Source organism: Dermacentor variabilis, chromosome 1 (genome assembly GCF_050947875.1).
Source record: "Dermacentor variabilis isolate Ectoservices chromosome 1, ASM5094787v1, whole genome shotgun sequence".
In the NCBI taxonomy this organism is placed as follows: domain Eukaryota; kingdom Metazoa; phylum Arthropoda; class Arachnida; order Ixodida; family Ixodidae; genus Dermacentor; species Dermacentor variabilis.
The window spans coordinates 29412239-29428190 of NC_134568.1; the positions used below are offsets into that span (position 1 = coordinate 29412239).

At 46.9% G+C, this 15952-nt stretch overlaps 1 protein-coding gene and 1 non-coding gene across 2 annotated transcripts in view; one reads left to right on the forward strand and one right to left on the reverse strand.

Annotated features, from left to right (window-relative positions):
• Positions 1-14125, forward strand: part of LOC142570599 (Na(+)/citrate cotransporter-like) — a 40343-nt gene extending 26218 nt beyond the window's left edge. Inside the window, exons 6-8 of the mRNA XM_075678969.1 lie at positions 2887-3045; positions 11439-11576; positions 12781-14125. Of these exons, the coding sequence (XP_075535084.1) occupies positions 2887-3045; positions 11439-11576; positions 12781-12918 (435 nt within the window). The 3' untranslated portion in view covers positions 12919-14125. The remainder of the gene's footprint in view (positions 1-2886; positions 3046-11438; positions 11577-12780) is intronic.
• Positions 14126-14588: 463 nt separating this feature from the next.
• On the reverse strand, positions 14589-14659 carry TRNAG-GCC (transfer RNA glycine (anticodon GCC)). The gene has a single exon. It is a non-coding gene; the product is annotated as a tRNA-Gly (tRNA).
• Positions 14660-15952: the final 1293 nt, after the last annotated feature.

A 15952-nucleotide genomic window follows, 5' to 3' on the forward strand; every position in this document is an offset into this window, starting at 1 on the left:
GATTAGGAACCGTAGACTATTTGCACAGTATATTTACAACGGATAACTGCAGCGCTGGCCAGTTCAGCCGAGAGCCAGAGAGCGTTCGTCGTCTTCGTCGGGGCGCCCGCGTGCTCCTGCATCGTCCACAAGAAACACGCAATATGCATGTACCAGTATATCATCACTGCTTTGGTAACACGCACACTGGACTCTGTTCTAGCACTATGGTCATTGCCTTTACTTCGCATACCGGCGTTATGGCGTTGGCCTTCTGTTTCTTTTGAAGCTTCTTCACGGTATCCTCACCTGCCGCGAACTCCTCAGTCGTATCATGTCTCGTACTCCGTTCAAGGTCACCAGAGAACATAAACATCTCAATGTTCCTGCCTGTCATCACCAACAATCAACCGTCCACAGAATACGGAGCCTTTATAACGCTTACTTCCACCATTTGCTCTGGAATTTTCGCCAAGTGCTACGTGTATAGCAGCGTGCCAGTGTATTGCCTTCTTTTTCTGGATTCTTGTGAGCTAAAACTACGATATGACTGTGAGGCACGCTGTAGTGTGGGAGACCAGGTTAGTTTTACCAATAGAGGCTCTTTAACGCGCCTGCACCCAACGCGTGGCACACGTGCGTTTTTGCCTTTCGATCACCCCCATCGAAATGCGGCCGCCGTGGCCACGATTCGATACCGCGTTCTCGGGCTTAGCAGCGCTACGCCAGAGCCAATAGGTCGCCACGGCGGGTGTCAGAGTAATGCTATACCGTGTCAGAGTATTTGAAGTGAATTTATCTTATTTTTACGCATACTGCTCTTAAGTCCTTCATAAGGATTGCAGTCAGATGGTAGTATACAGACGTTTATTTATTTATTTATTTATTTATATCGTAAATATTCTTACATTTGCCCGTTGGATTCCGAATGAGCCAAGTATAACGACGATCAAGTCGTGCAATAATGCATGGTAATGAGCGGAATGTTTGCCATTGCAATTAATGTGCGATTTCCTTGGCTCGATGCTCAGTACGGCGGGGAAAAAAATGCTCCATAGAATGAGGGCGAAAACCCGGCGTCTATAGCTTTATCTGAGGATTCTTGAGGCAAAGCTGACGCTAGCATAATGAAGTGTACGTTTTTGGGTGCGCGGCGTTTTAACGTCGTTGCCCTATACACTTATGTTACAACCTGCGTACGCCGATACCCCGTTTACTTCTCGCAAAATTTACTGCGGAATTGAATTGTTCCCTTTGCCTCGTATTGTTTTTCGACAACACACGAACGCGCGTCATCACTTGCTCAATGATGACCTTAGGGCCAGAGCGACTATTTTTGTTAAAGTGAGTTAAAGTGGCTATAGTTAGACACAGGGCACGTTAATTTGATGCAATGCCGTGGGACAGCTCTGGCACTCGCCAGCTATAGTTGGAACCATGCCCGGCTCTTCTGTCGAAAAGCCGGGCATGGTTCCAACTATAGCTCTCGTGCCGACAAAACAGAAAGAAAAAAAAACGCACTGAATTACGTTCCGGGCAAAGAGCACCGAAGGCGTAACCAACAACACTGCGAGGCAGATGGCGTACCTTACTTGTCGTATCACGAGCATTAATCCGACAGTCTGGCGCAGCTGGTACATGGACGCAGAGGCACCCGAGTGTATACACACGCGTACTAGCGTACACTCGCGTTCGACTGCGGCAGTAAAGTGGCCAACGTGGCGCACTGCAGGCAGAGCCAGGAATGGAACCTGCAGTTCGCGGCTTTATTGATTTAGAACGTTGTCTCGTCTCCACTCGTTAGGCTGGTGTCGCTAATTGTGACTGCGCTCAGCTTCCTACCGGCCTTACCATAATATTGGCGATTCCGGCACTGACTCGTGATAGCCTTTGTTGTTTGTCAACATGATTCGATGCAGCTAGGACGGGAACATATGTCTTCGTTTGGGAGTAACTTTTAAAAAGAAACAAATGTTATCTATCTACTTCAATGTTCAAGCCTAAGACTGTAGGCCGGATTTACAAAAGCTTCTTTTTTTTAAGGATTCGCCGCAAGAGCATGTTCCAGCCAATCGTGACGTTCGACGAATATTATTAGCGAAGGCGGTAGGCCAATAGAAAACAACTTTAACAAACGGCCTCGTGAATTCGGTTCCTGAAGTCTAAATTGTCATACATTTTACTTAAAATTGCCGTGAAAATAAAGAAATCAGCTGTCGCAATGGCGCTTTACAGGTTGCCCGCGTGGCTTCTCAATATTGTGAGCTCTGTCAAGTAAGTTACTTGTTTATCGCCACAAAAATAAACTGCAATTCCGACTCGCGTATAGACTGAGACGAACAGCGCATGCATGTACAAAGCGTCCGAAATGTCACGGTTCTGCGACGGATAACCTGAGTTTGTTGCGTTTTTCGCAGGACCATGATTCTGTTTATTTCCCGAGGATAAGAGTGCGGCTTATACACGAGTGAAGTCCAAACTCATATCACTTTGTTTCGTTCAAAGGTGTTGCAGCTCTTACTTGGGCGTAAATACTAAATGCGTCCGCGACTTCCTGTCTGCGCTGTATATAGACGGAAACTGTGGGCCAGTCTGCCCTGCAGGGAAACCAGACATCCTTAAAACAGCAGTTAAGCTTAGCTCGTCTATTTCATACGGCGGCCATCTGCTGTCGCTAAATACCACTCATAGAAATTTCAGAAACTGACTGATCGTACGCGACTATACGGCATCCAATGTTACCGTTAGTACACCGAAGTAGATGAAAGTACAGCAAACTCTTGGTTAGTGTTTGAACATGAGTCTGTAAGATTTTTTCTGGAGAAAGGCTGGCCCTCTCGGCCGAATCCTGCAGTTCCATGTTAGCACAGCAGTGTGTTGACGCAAGTTGCGCCCTGTTGTCGTCAGGTGAGCGGCTTCACCCAGTGGCTGTCGACGCAGCTGCAGCGGTACGCGCCCAGCCAGCTGGCGATGCAGTGTGTCCTGGCCCTCTGCTCGTCGCTGCTCACCGAGCTGGTCAGCAACACATCGGCCGTCTCCGTCCTCCTCCCGGTCGCCGTCGACATTGTGCGTTTACAGGATGTTGGGTCAAGCAAGGCGCGCAGACCTTGTAGCAACACATTTCTTGCGCTAAGTAGAATCTATCTTGATAACGTCAGTGTTTGGGCTTGTCTAATCATCATGAACATTGAAGGGCATGAACAAAGGGCATGCACAGAATAAGAGGGCGCATACAGTTCTGACTTCGAACAACTTCTTTGTTCCGAAAGAATAGCCGTAATAAACAGACAGAAAAACGGAAAAGACAGAAGAAAAAAGGCGAACACGGAAAAGTAAAACCGATATGTAATCATCTCATGTTACTCCCGTTGTTGACGGACGGATACCGTAACTATTAACTGGAAGGTGCCTGTGACGTCGTTTACATGACGTCGTGCTAATGGATGGCCTTGTCAAGCAACTGATCTCATTTGCTTTGAGAATTTCTCTAGTCAACTCATCCGCGATGCGAGCCAAAAATTTTTGCGCGCTTGAACTCCGGGCCGCGGCCATAGTGCTGGGAATAATCTTACCAATCGTTGACTTTCGATTAATTTCACTTCATTTACCAGATAACAATTCTGACTGGGTGTATGAGCTAAAAGCTACATAAACATGAATCTTGTGTCTCTTATGGGGTTCGCCGCTAGGATCTTTGTCAGGTTGCCTTCATGCTCACTTCATCATCATCATCAGCCTATTTTTAATGTGCACTGCAGGACGAAGGCCTCTTCCTGCAATCTCCAATTATCGCTGTCCTGCGCCAACTGGGGTAATTGGAGATCGCAGGGAAAGAAGCCTTCGTCCTGCAGTGAACATAATAGGCAGACGATGATGATGATGATGACGCGAGCATATCACTTAGCATATCCTTAGCACTCCGCCAAGTTTGTCAAAATTGCATCATCTTCTTATGTTGATGTCTTTTGCAGCGTTTAAATTATGGGGTTTTACGTGCCAAAACCACTTTCTGATTATGAGGCACGCCGTAGTGGAGGACTCCGGAAATATCGACCACCTGGGGTTCTTTAACGTGCACATAAATCTAAGTACACGGGTGTTTTCGCATTTCGCCGCCATCGAAATGCGGCCGCCGTAGCCGGGATTCGATCCCGCGACCTCGTGCTCAGCAGCCTAACACCATAGCCACTGAGCAACCACAGCGGGTCTTTTGCAGCGTTGTTCCAAATTGAAGAGAAGATATCGTAGTGATCTAATGGGTTCAACGCCTCTGATCACACAAAAAAAATGTATTGAATTTTATGAACCATCCTAAGCCGTGCTTCTTTTAAGCGAAGAACATTCTGTCGCACTTTTTCTCTCTCCCGCATTAATTAAAATTCGAAAATTTCAGAATAAGTATTTGTTGAAGGCGCAGTAAAATACATTCAATCCGACTAGCTACTACATATTTCTTGCAACACAGCCTGACTTTCGCCCTTTATTGAAGCAGCCAGTTTTCTCTAACGACTTCCCCGCAGCGGCGTCTGCGTCAGCAGGCGTTTGGTGTGTTGCGACACCACGGACCCGAGCACACGAGGGTTGGACCCTCCCGCGTGTAGCCGTGCGCGGCTTAGCCGTGTCTGGGGAAAAGGGGATCCTGGGGGTTGAGCCGATGCTGGGTGTTTTGGACCATTAAGGCCCCCCGGCGGAGGCAACACACCTCTTCGGCCTCAGCTTCACATAGACGGCACCTCCAGACTGACCCACCTGGAGGAAATCGGCAGTCGCCTTTTCCTGTCTCTCTCTCCCTACAACCTTCGTCTTTCCACCTTTCCTGTCTCCTTCTCTCTTCTGTTTACTTCCTTTCTCCTTGGCGGCAAGGGTTAACCCTGTGTGGCTACCCAACCTTGGGTACACCATATTTGGTTATAGTGGCGGCGTACGACTGGCGTCGTGCAGACTTGCATGCAAGCTCTGCCGCGTCCCCTCGTTGGGCTCCGTGGTGGGCGGTCGGCGCTGTTGCCGAATTTTTATACATTTTCATGGAAAATTCCTTCCCCAAACTTCCTGATCGCCCTCAGAAACGAGGGCGCACCGAAGATCTGTTTCAATTTTTCGGACGACAAGTCCACAACTTTCCTCGATTCCACGTGATTCACTCAGAAAAGCCAGACAAACTAGTGCGATCCATTTCACCATTCCTTGTTTCCAAGTCCTTGACCGAAGTTTTCGGTACAGGATATAAGGTGTCGAGAATGTCAAGTGGTGATCTCCTTTTGGAGCTCCAAAATCAGAAGCAGTATGAGAAGCTGCCGAAACTTGTGTCATTTGGGGAGACCCAAGTAACAGTAACCCCGCACCGTACCATGAACACCACCCGCGGCGTTGTCTCGGATGATGACATGCTAGAGCTCACTGAAGCTGAACTCTTGGAGGGCTTCAGTGAACATAATGTCATAAATGTTAAGCGAATTAAGATCAGGCGAGACGGTAAAGAGATCAATACGAAACACCTGATACTCACTTTCGGTTCAAGTGTCCTCCCCGAGTCCATCGAGGCCGGTTATATCAAACTTCGTGTTAGGCCATACGTGCCCAATCCTCTCAGATGCTTTAAGTGCCAAAGGTTCGGCCACAGTTCACAGAACTGTCGAGGCCGGCTGACATGTGCCAAGTGTAGTGACACTGAACATTCCTCCGAAACATGCCAGAAGACTCCACAATGTGTCAACTGTGATGGCGAGCACGCCGCATACTCGCGCGCCTGCCCGTCCTGGAAAAGAGAAAAAGAGATTGTGACAATCAAAGTCAAAGAAAATATATCTTTCAAGGAGGCACGTAGGCGGGTGTCATACCTGTCTAAGAGCAGCTTTGCCGATGTGGCGCGTAAGGGGGCAGCGTCACAACGGCCTCCGGCGGCTGTTCGACCCACAGGCAGTGAGTCGGCAGTTACGCCAGCTGCCCCCGCGGCGGTTGCAGCTAGCGCTGCTCCGTCAACCGAAGAGAAGGGACCATCCACCCCGAAGGTGGGTGCAGCCGAGGCTGCCCCAACCTCCGAGGCCCCTTCCAGCGCTGGCAACGGCCAGCGCAGCCACATCCCTCAGGGAGCCCCATCGACCTCCGGGCTGGTGGGCGCAGGGGTCTTGCCCTCCAATGCGGGACTCCCTCTGAAAACCTCTCGCTCGCAAGAGCGCTTGTCCGGCGCCTCACACGAGGCAATGGACACTACACCTGTCCCCAAGGCGCACCAAACGCCTAAGGAGCGGCGAGAATCGCTCGAACGCTTCAGAAAGAACAAAACACCTATTACAGGGCCTCGAAAGGGCTCTGTAATCTAAGGCATCACTTTCGCTTCCGTAAACACAGCACCAACTTACCTTAAACATGGATACACAAATCATTCAATGGAACATCAGAGGTCTCCTTAGAAACCTTGATGATTTGCAAGAACTCATCCACAAACATAATCCAAAAGTGCTGTGTTTACAGGAAACACACTTAAAATCTAAACACACAAACTTTCTCCGTACGTATGTTACGTTTCGCAAAGATCGCGATGATGCCGTCGCATCATCGGGTGGTGTTGCCATTCTTACTCATAGAAGTATTGCGTGTCAACCTTTACAGCTACAAACGCCCCTTGAAGCAGTGGCGGTTCGAGTTGTCCTACTAAACAAACTCATCACCATTAGCTCTCTTTACATACCCCCACATCACAAATTAACGAAACAAGAATTTCAATCCTATATAGATCAATTGCCAGAACCTTATGTTGCTCTCGGCGATTTCAATGCGCACAGCTCCCTGTGGGGCGACTCTCGTACAGACGCGCGAGGTCGTCTCGTTGAACAGTTCCTTTTCTCTTCTGGTGCTTGTCTTCTGAATAAGGAGGAAGCGACATACTATTCTCTTGCAAACAGAACATTTTCTTCAATTGATCTTAGCCTAGTCTCCCCGTCACTACTGTCTGAACTTGAATGGGAAGTAAACGACAATCCTTACGGAAGCGACCACTTCCCTATACTACTAAGAACATATAAAGAAAACGAATGTCTACCACAGGCTCCCAGGTGGAAAATAGATACAGCCGACTGGGAGAAATTCAGAACTCTCACCAGGATCTCATGGAATGACATGGCCTGTTTAGAAATTGATGCTGCCGTTCAATATTTTACAGCCTACATTATAGATGCCGCATCAAAATGCATATCTGAAGTAAGTGGATTCGCATGCAAACGGCGCGTCCCGTGGTGGAACGACGAGTGTAGGACCGCCCGTAAGAAACAAAACAAAGCGTGGGGGTTGCTACGCGCCTCTCCCACTGCGGAGAATCTTATTAACTTTAAAAAAGCAAAATCTGAAGGAAGGAGAACGCGCCGACAGGCCGGAAGAGAGAGCTGGCAGAAGTTTTTATCGGGTATCAACTCTTATACTGAGGAGGGGAAAGTCTGGAACAGGGTTAACAGGATAAAAGGACGACAAACTTATTCACTCCCTCTAGTAAATACACAGGGCGATACACTGAAAGATCAGGCCGACTCACTTGGGGAGCACTTTGAGAGTGTATCAAGCTCAAAACATTATTCGCAATCCTCCCTAAAATATAAACAAATAGAAGAATGCAAACCACTCGTCAATAAATGCCGACAGAATGAACCGTACAATTGCCCTTTTAGTGCTGCCGAGTTGAAATATGCCTTGAGCGCATGCAAGAGCTCTGCACCGGGATCCGATAGAATCATCTATGAAATGCTCAAAAACTTACACAATGACACGCAAGTAACACTACTTACACTTTTCAACACTATCTGGGACGCAGGGTACCTTCCAACGGCGTGGAAAGAAGCCATTGTGGTCCCTGTTTTGAAAGAAGGGAAAGACCCTTCTTCAGTGGCAAGTTACCGCCCGATAGCCCTCACAAGCTGCATGTGTAAGGTATTTGAAAAAATGATAAATCGGCGACTCATCCATTTCCTTGAACAAAACAAAATGCTTGATCCCTTTCAGTGTGGCTTCCGAGAAGGGCGCTGCACAACCGACCATCTTGTACGTATTGAAGGACATATTCGTGACGCGCTTGTACACAAACAGTTCCTCTTATCGATATTCCTCGATATGGAGAAGGCGTACGATACGACCTGGCGCTACGGAATCTTGAGAGATTTGTCGGAAATGGGCATTCATGGTAATATGCTAAACGTAATAAAAAGCTACTTGTCCAGTCGTACCTTCCGGGTGAAAGTCGGCATTGTGCTGTCACGTCCTTTTACACAAGAAACTGGTGTACCCCAGGGAGGCGTGCTCAGTTGCACACTTTTTATTGTTAAAATGACAACGCTTCGTGCGTCCTTACCACCAGCCATTTTCTATTCCGTCTATGTGGACGACATTCAAATAGGCTTCAAATCCTGTAACCTCGCAGTATGCGAGAGACAGGTACAGCATGGTTTGAACAAGGTGTCAGGGTGGGCAGAGAAAAATGGTTTTAAAATCAATCCTCAAAAAAGTTCTTGTGTCCTGTTTACAAGGAAGAGAGGCCTAGTTCCGGATCCTTGCTTACAAATGTGTGGACAACAGATTCCTGTAAACAAAGAGCACAAATTTCTAGGTATTATACTCGACAATAGACTCACTTTCGTCCCACACATTAAACAACTCAAAGAAAAGTGTCTGAAAACAATGAACCTAATGAAACTTCTATCCCAGACTACGTGGGGTAGTGACAGGAAGTGCCTAATGAATCTGTATAAGAGCCTCATCCGGTCACGATTAGATTATGGTGCCGTGGTATATAACTCTGCCGCCCCAAGCGCACTAAAGATGCTAGACCCGGTTCACCATCTAGGCATCCGTTTAGCCACGGGCGCTTTCAGAACAAGCCCAATTGAAAGCTTATATGCCGAATCGAATGAATGGTCTCTCCACCTACAGAGATCATACAACAGCTTTACATATTTCCTTAAAGTACGCTCTAATCCTGAACACCCATGTTTTGATACCGTTACCGATATGACGTGCGCTAAACTTTTCAGCAACCGTCCCTCCATAAGACAGCCTTTTTCGCTGCGTGTGAAGGAGCTTAGCAATGAAATGCATGTCCCACTCCTCGAGCATCGCTTAATGCACACAATCAAGCTCTTACCTCCTTGGGAGTGGAAGGTGATACAATGTGACATATCCTTTATAAAAGTTACAAAGCACGCTCCTGAGGCCGAAATCAGAATGCATTTCCTAGAACTCCAGCACAAGCATTCCTGTGCAGAATTCTACACAGACGCTTCGAAGTCAAATGCCGGGGTATCCTATGCAGCCGTCGGCCCATCCTTCTCGGAATCCGACGTACTGCATCCGGAAACAAGCATATTTACGGCTGAGGCCTACGCATTACTCTCTGCTGTGAAGCATATAAGAAAATCAAAACTTCCAAAAGCAGCGATCTATACAGACTCCCTAAGCGTCGTGAAGGCCTTGATGTCAGTCTACACACACAAAAATCCTGTACTTAGTGAACTCTACACCGTCTTGTGTAAAGCGTACATATCTAATCAGCGTATCATTATATGCTGGGTGCCTGGCCGCAGGAGCATTGAGGGTAACGTTCTGGCGGACGAGATGGCCACGTCAATCGCATCGCAAACTGTTAAGCCTACCGCTGCGGTGCCTGTCACAGATCTGAGGCCTTTCTTGCGAAGGAGATTGCGGGACCACTGGCAACGCATGTGGGACGCGGAAACGAATAATAAGCTCCACCTGATAAAACCACAGTTAGGATTCTGGCCCTCTACTACAAAATCGCGCCGAACAGATGTCCTATTCTGTCGTCTCAGAATAGGACACACGTTTGGCACCCATAATTATCTGCTTACTGGAAGTGAACCTCCAACCTGTGGTAGATGCGCGGAGAGGCTGACCGTGCTCCACGTCCTTCTGGAGTGTCGGGAAGCCGAATCTGAAAGAATAAAACATTTTTCCTTAGCTTACAGACAGCACATCCCTCTTCATCCAGTAATGTTCCTCGGCCCAGAACCGCTTTTTAACACAGACACAGTCCTAGGTTTTCTGAGAGATGTGGTCCTACATGTTATTAGCCCCATGCATTCCTAGCGCTTCCTCTCTTTAGAGGATGCCGCTGGGATAGTTGTGCGGTATAGCACATGCCTCCAGACCCTTGTGTTTCAAGGGCTCTAAGGAGGCAGTAGTGCTCTAGCATTTATTATAATCTGATGTATTTTACCCATTGTATCATTCTTTTTAAGTGCATCGAAATGTTCATAGTACAGGTCATATGTCATCGCCATAATTTTATTACACAGATTTTACGCACTGTAGAGCGTATATTTTAAGGCCCCTTTACAGCCACGTCACACCAATTTCATAGTAATCATAGTTACACTGCACACCCACTACCACAGACATGGCGCTCTTTGGCCATTCCTGGCCCTTGCGCCATAAAACCCCATACATCATCATCATCTCTAACGACTTATCCTGGTTATGTCCACAGGATTGTACCGCGAAGTAACGTCAAAGTGCTGCGAGTGCAACGTAGAATGCGGCGCCCTGCGTGTAATCAGGACGGTATTGAACGAGTTCGTGGCAATTTATTAGCATTGCGACACAAATGAATCAGAATAGTACGTGAACGACGTATAATATAGCCACCGATTTGCCCAATAAGCATTTGTTGTTCCAGCAAATTGTTTTCGTGTGCCCCTAGCAGTAATTCTACGCCAGCCAGCCCATGGTAAACCAAACACCCTAAAAATGGCGCTTTAACATACATCGTACATTATTAACGACATCTCCTTTCGCTAAATCATACTCACACAACTCTCGTTTCAGACGCTAGAGACAGGACAACAGGACACCTTGAGTGATTGCTTGGACTGTGGGGGGCTATGTTTCACTAGGGCTCAGTACACGCCTTGATACAACTGTCCCAAGCAAGACTAACCGCCACAGACGTTTCGCCACATGTAGAACGAGGTGACGGAATAGTCGTGTAAACATTTTTGTGCTGCTCCTTGCATCGCATTTTAAGACAAAGTAACGTATGTGTATCCAATGTAACGTCTCTGACATTGTGCATTATACCATCTGCTGTTACTAAACTCCAAAAATATCGCTGCACGCATAGCGCCGACTAACGCCTCATATTCCATTCGTCCATAACCGAATTTGCGATGTGAATGGCCGGTTTTCAAATCGAAAAGGTATGGACGCATAGAAGCGCTAGCGCAGATCTGTTCTCTCTTGCTTTTCTGCGTAAATTAATGGAATGTTTCACGAGTGCGATCGTCAGCATATGCAGTTGCCACTGCTGCCTGTAGTATTCTCAGCCTTGCGCCTGAAGAAGCTAGTTAGTGCAGGCATGAAACTGACAAAACCAAGTTTGCTGACAAACTGATGATGTCGCGCTCTCCTCGCGCGATAATGCGCGGGGCACGTGCTGCTCGTGACAACGCCGTAAAACGCAGGCGGTGACAACACCGTGCAACCCACTTTACTTCGCCGTACCGGTCACGGTGGCCGCCTCCACGTCCCTCGTTCTGCCTACCTCGGGCGTCAGCCTAGCCGTGCTCACCAACCTCATTGACGTCGGACCCGTGCAGCTGGTAAGACTTTTCATTGCTGAAACTGATGTTCTCGCGATGCGGTATGCCTCCATGCACTAATGACTTACACCCCCCCCCCTTCCCTTGTCATCACTGACGCGCGCAGAGCGATTATGTGCCAAAGTAGTCGGGTCCTTATCGAGCTATGACGTCAGTGCGCGCAGAATGATCGCGGCATATCGCCGCGATCAGCTCATTACAGTCGTGGACGATTATCGATTTAGAATTCGTGTGTATTGATTGTTGGGCTGCATGTAAGAAAGAAACTGCAGGTATTCCAGGACATGAAAACGTTACATCTGCTAAATTACCGAAGAAAGATACATAATGAGAGGGAAAAAATCGGAGCATCGCGCCTCGGCCGCATTTCACATGCGCCAACTTTTGGGACTACTATACGGGGTGATCATTCTTTTAGGTTTTCCGGAATTTGTAAAGCATCGCGCCTGTGGTAGATAACGTAATTCCTGTCCTTGAGCTGAATTATTCGAAGCGGCGGACATTGCTAGCACGAAAAGTCGAAACACATTTTCAGCTAACTAACAAAAGTGAACTAATTAACTTCTTAATTAAATGCTTACGGCCTATATTGCAATTTACGAATTGTAGCTCGTGAGCTGTCAAGTCGTATACATTTGAAATTAATCTCTAGGATGACTCCAGTTTCGAGATATTATTTCTCGAAACCGGTGGGACGAAATACATGGTCGTACCAGGGAAAAAACACGGGGAAGGCGGGAGACGAAAATTCAAGACGATGCGCAAATGGAAAACGAGGCTCCTGCTTTCACGTTCTTCTCGTTTTGCTCATGGTCGTTCCAGTTACTTTTGTGCATCAATGCATTAAAAAAAGCGCTTTGTTAAAAATGTAAGTGGAACAACAATGCACTTTTAACGGTGAGTTTGATGGCACATGTCTCCAAGCTGGTGTTCATTCTTGAAATCCATCCCAAGTGGATACGCCTTGAAAACTCAACAGCTACAATTCGTAAATTGCAATATGGGCCGTGAAGTAATTAACGAAGAGGTTAAGTAGCGATTTTATCAATTTGCTTCATATGTGGTTCGAGTTCTCGTGCAAGCGCCTCTCTGAATAATCCAGGTCAAGGAGTAGAATTACGTTGCCTGCAACGGGCTATCTTTAAGTATACCGGTAAACAAAACATTTTTCGCACCGCATACTACATTACTGTCTATCTCGCAGTTGGTCATGGGCTTGACTCTGAAGTCCATCGCTCTGCTCATGATCCTGCTCACGGTAAACCTCAACGCCGAGTATCACCGACTGCCACACTGGATATTCACCGAGCGCCGGAATCACACGATCACCACTAGGTTCTAGAAGTCATGTGACACCTGCCACGCATGTTCGACTGTTCTTTTAGCAGCCTTGTTTTTTTTCTCTTTTTTTTAATAGATACGCGCGGGATCATCTCTGTGTTTAGGCAGAGCACAATAAGATGCAGTTTCGCTGAATCTGTCTGATATTTTTCTCTCGCTATACCGGGTGTCCCACGCTACCTGAGCCAAACATTAGAAATATGTGCCTTGGGCGGCCAGTCGCGCGGTAATCTTTAGTGCACTCGCGGGCTGCTTTCATGCTTGGAAAAATACTTTTATATAGCGCGTATTGAGCAACAGAAAGCTGTAGCGGGAGTTTCTCATGTTTCTCTACAATTTCCTCATTGACACTTTTCATCTAATTATAACATTTGAGAAATTGAGTAATTAGTTGATACTAACTACGTAGTTAGGCGCGATGCGAAATATAAGCCGAGTATCTCCAAGCGATGGCGCACAACATTACCTTGATTCTGTCCGGCTACGTGACACTCGCATATTAGTATGCTTACCGAGTTGGACCTGTGAATTAAGAAGTGCGCATTGAAAGATTCGGATCATGTTGGAAGCGAACCGGATCACTCAACGAAAACAAAACCGCATCGGCGTCAGTAAAGAAAAAAAAAAGGGGGGGGGCTGGATAAGGGGGACTCGGGCTTTGCGGTTAAGACGCCCGCATACATACATGTATGCGGTCAGTGACGCAAGCAGTGTGACGCAATGAAGGTTTTCAGAGGCGAGCCAACTAAAATTATAAAAGCACCTTTCGGTAGTTTGCGCGAACGCATTGTTTTGCACATTCTTTAGAAGAGTGCAAAAAGGTGGGTTTGAAGTACGGGAGCTTAAGGAAGCAGAAATGTGTGTGCCGCATTTATTCTACACTCTGAAAAGAAATGTATTTGCGTTTGTGAAGCTTGTTTCAGTGTCATGTAAAAGAACGATATATGTCTGTAGCGGCAGAATTTCATCGGCACTGCTGTTATAAGCAGTCAGCGTGACCCCGACAATCGTAACTGCCAACTGCAAGTGTGAGGCCTGGCACCTATGTAGTAGAGTACAAACAGGAAGTAGAGAAAAATGACCTGTCGTCTCTGGTCATTTAACTGGTTTCTGTCATCGTGTGTTTGCGCTCCACATGTGCGTTGAACCGCAACCTCAATCAACATCTATAGCTGGGAGAGGGATGCATACATAGGAGTGTCATGCAAGGAAATTAATTCACCGTCATTAGAGCAATGAAGTGTGAACTCGATGAAATAGCCTGCGCCTGATCAGTACCCCCCTCCCCCCCCAAAAGAAATAGAAAGAAAAAGAAGAACAAAAAAGAATTCGAACTCAGTCCCCGCAAAGAGGAGTCTGAGATGAGGCAGCGCGCGCGGCACCCGGCGCTACCTCCATTCATGCATCCAACAGACCGCCTCGGCTCGTCGCCCCGAGTCTCAGGCTGCTGGGGAGCCGACGAGAGCACCGTTAAATGCGTGTCCGCTGCAATTGACTCTCTAGAATCCGCACTCCCTAACCCAGTGGGTCTGATTCGAAGTCTCTCTTGTACGTACGTGTGCAAGGTGTCCAGCACCTTGTCGGGACGTTTTCTTATAGCAAAAATCAAGAAAATGTGGCCACAAGCGACTTTGACAGCTGCAAATTCAGGCAGCCTCAAAAAAATAGTTTTGCGTCGGCCGGGAATCGAACCCGGGCCACCCGCGTGGCAGGCGAGTATTCTACCACTGAACCACCGACGCTGACGAAGTTTAGAGTGGGAAACACGCATATTGGTAGCTTTCAAGGCCAACCAGCCGTAGTTGTAATGCAAGAAAAAAAAATAAAACAATAAGAAAAATGAGGGCAGATAGCTCCATGAGGTAATACTGTTTTGGAACGGGCTAATGTCATGTACCTCCTGGGCAAAAGTGATGATATAAATAGGAAGTGAGGTAAGGATAAAGTACCCAAAGCCATATACGTATATGCCGTCGCACTAGAATAGGTAATGTTGAAACAGGAACTAAAGGCAGATGAACTAAAGACCTATGAGCAGCAGCAACAATAACAACACATGTCTACGCACGCCCGCACTTTAGAGTCCACCACTCCGTCAGCAATACAAGTCAACAGCAAGCCCAGACGCCGACGGCAGAAGAGATTCCGAGCTTGCGCTGGATATGGTGGCGCCATCTATTTACGGCGCCTGCAAACGCACTCTCTCGCGCCCGCGAAGTTTCATAAAAAATTGGTAGCAGCCATCTCATCTTTCTAAAAATTATAAGGGCATTAACTTTTCGAAATGTCCATGTGTACTTACTCAGCAAAAGTTCCTATTTTGGCTTTATATTTCGAGTATTTTTACCGTTATATAAGATTAACTTGAGCCAATTTAGAAACAATTGTGCTGTCCAAAATGATGATTTTTTACATGGTGGCGCATTTGCGGTTGTCGCATTTCGCCTAGCTTTTCCTTCTAGAGTTAATATCTATGGTTAGCATACTGACTCTGGGTAGCTAGCAGGCGCGGGTACAGTGTACTAGATTCTAGTACGCTGTAGTGCGGGCAAGAGTCGATGATGCGCGCGATGCTGCAAGTGGGTGATGTCGTCTATTGTCGAGCGGGAATAAGACAAGGAGATTATATGAAACCTCCTTGGGGGAATAACATGATGAAAAGCGCTGCATATTTTAACCTCCTAGAAAAGCCTTCAGTTCGTTCTTGGGCACCGAAACACAATAATTGACAGCAATAAGAGGAAAGAGAAAAATTAATGGTCCAGAAAATTTTAGAATGCATTTTCGCGGCGAGGGACAGGTCATTTAGCGAGAGGGAGAGAAATGTGAATTAATGAATATATATATATATATATATATATATATATATATATATATATATATATATATATATATATATATATATATGTATATATAGGTATATATATACCCTATTGTACGTCCACTGCAGGACAGAGGCCTATCCCTGCGATTTCCAATGAGCCCTTTCCTGCGCCAACCGATCGAAATTAGCGCCTGCGAATTTGTTCATTTCG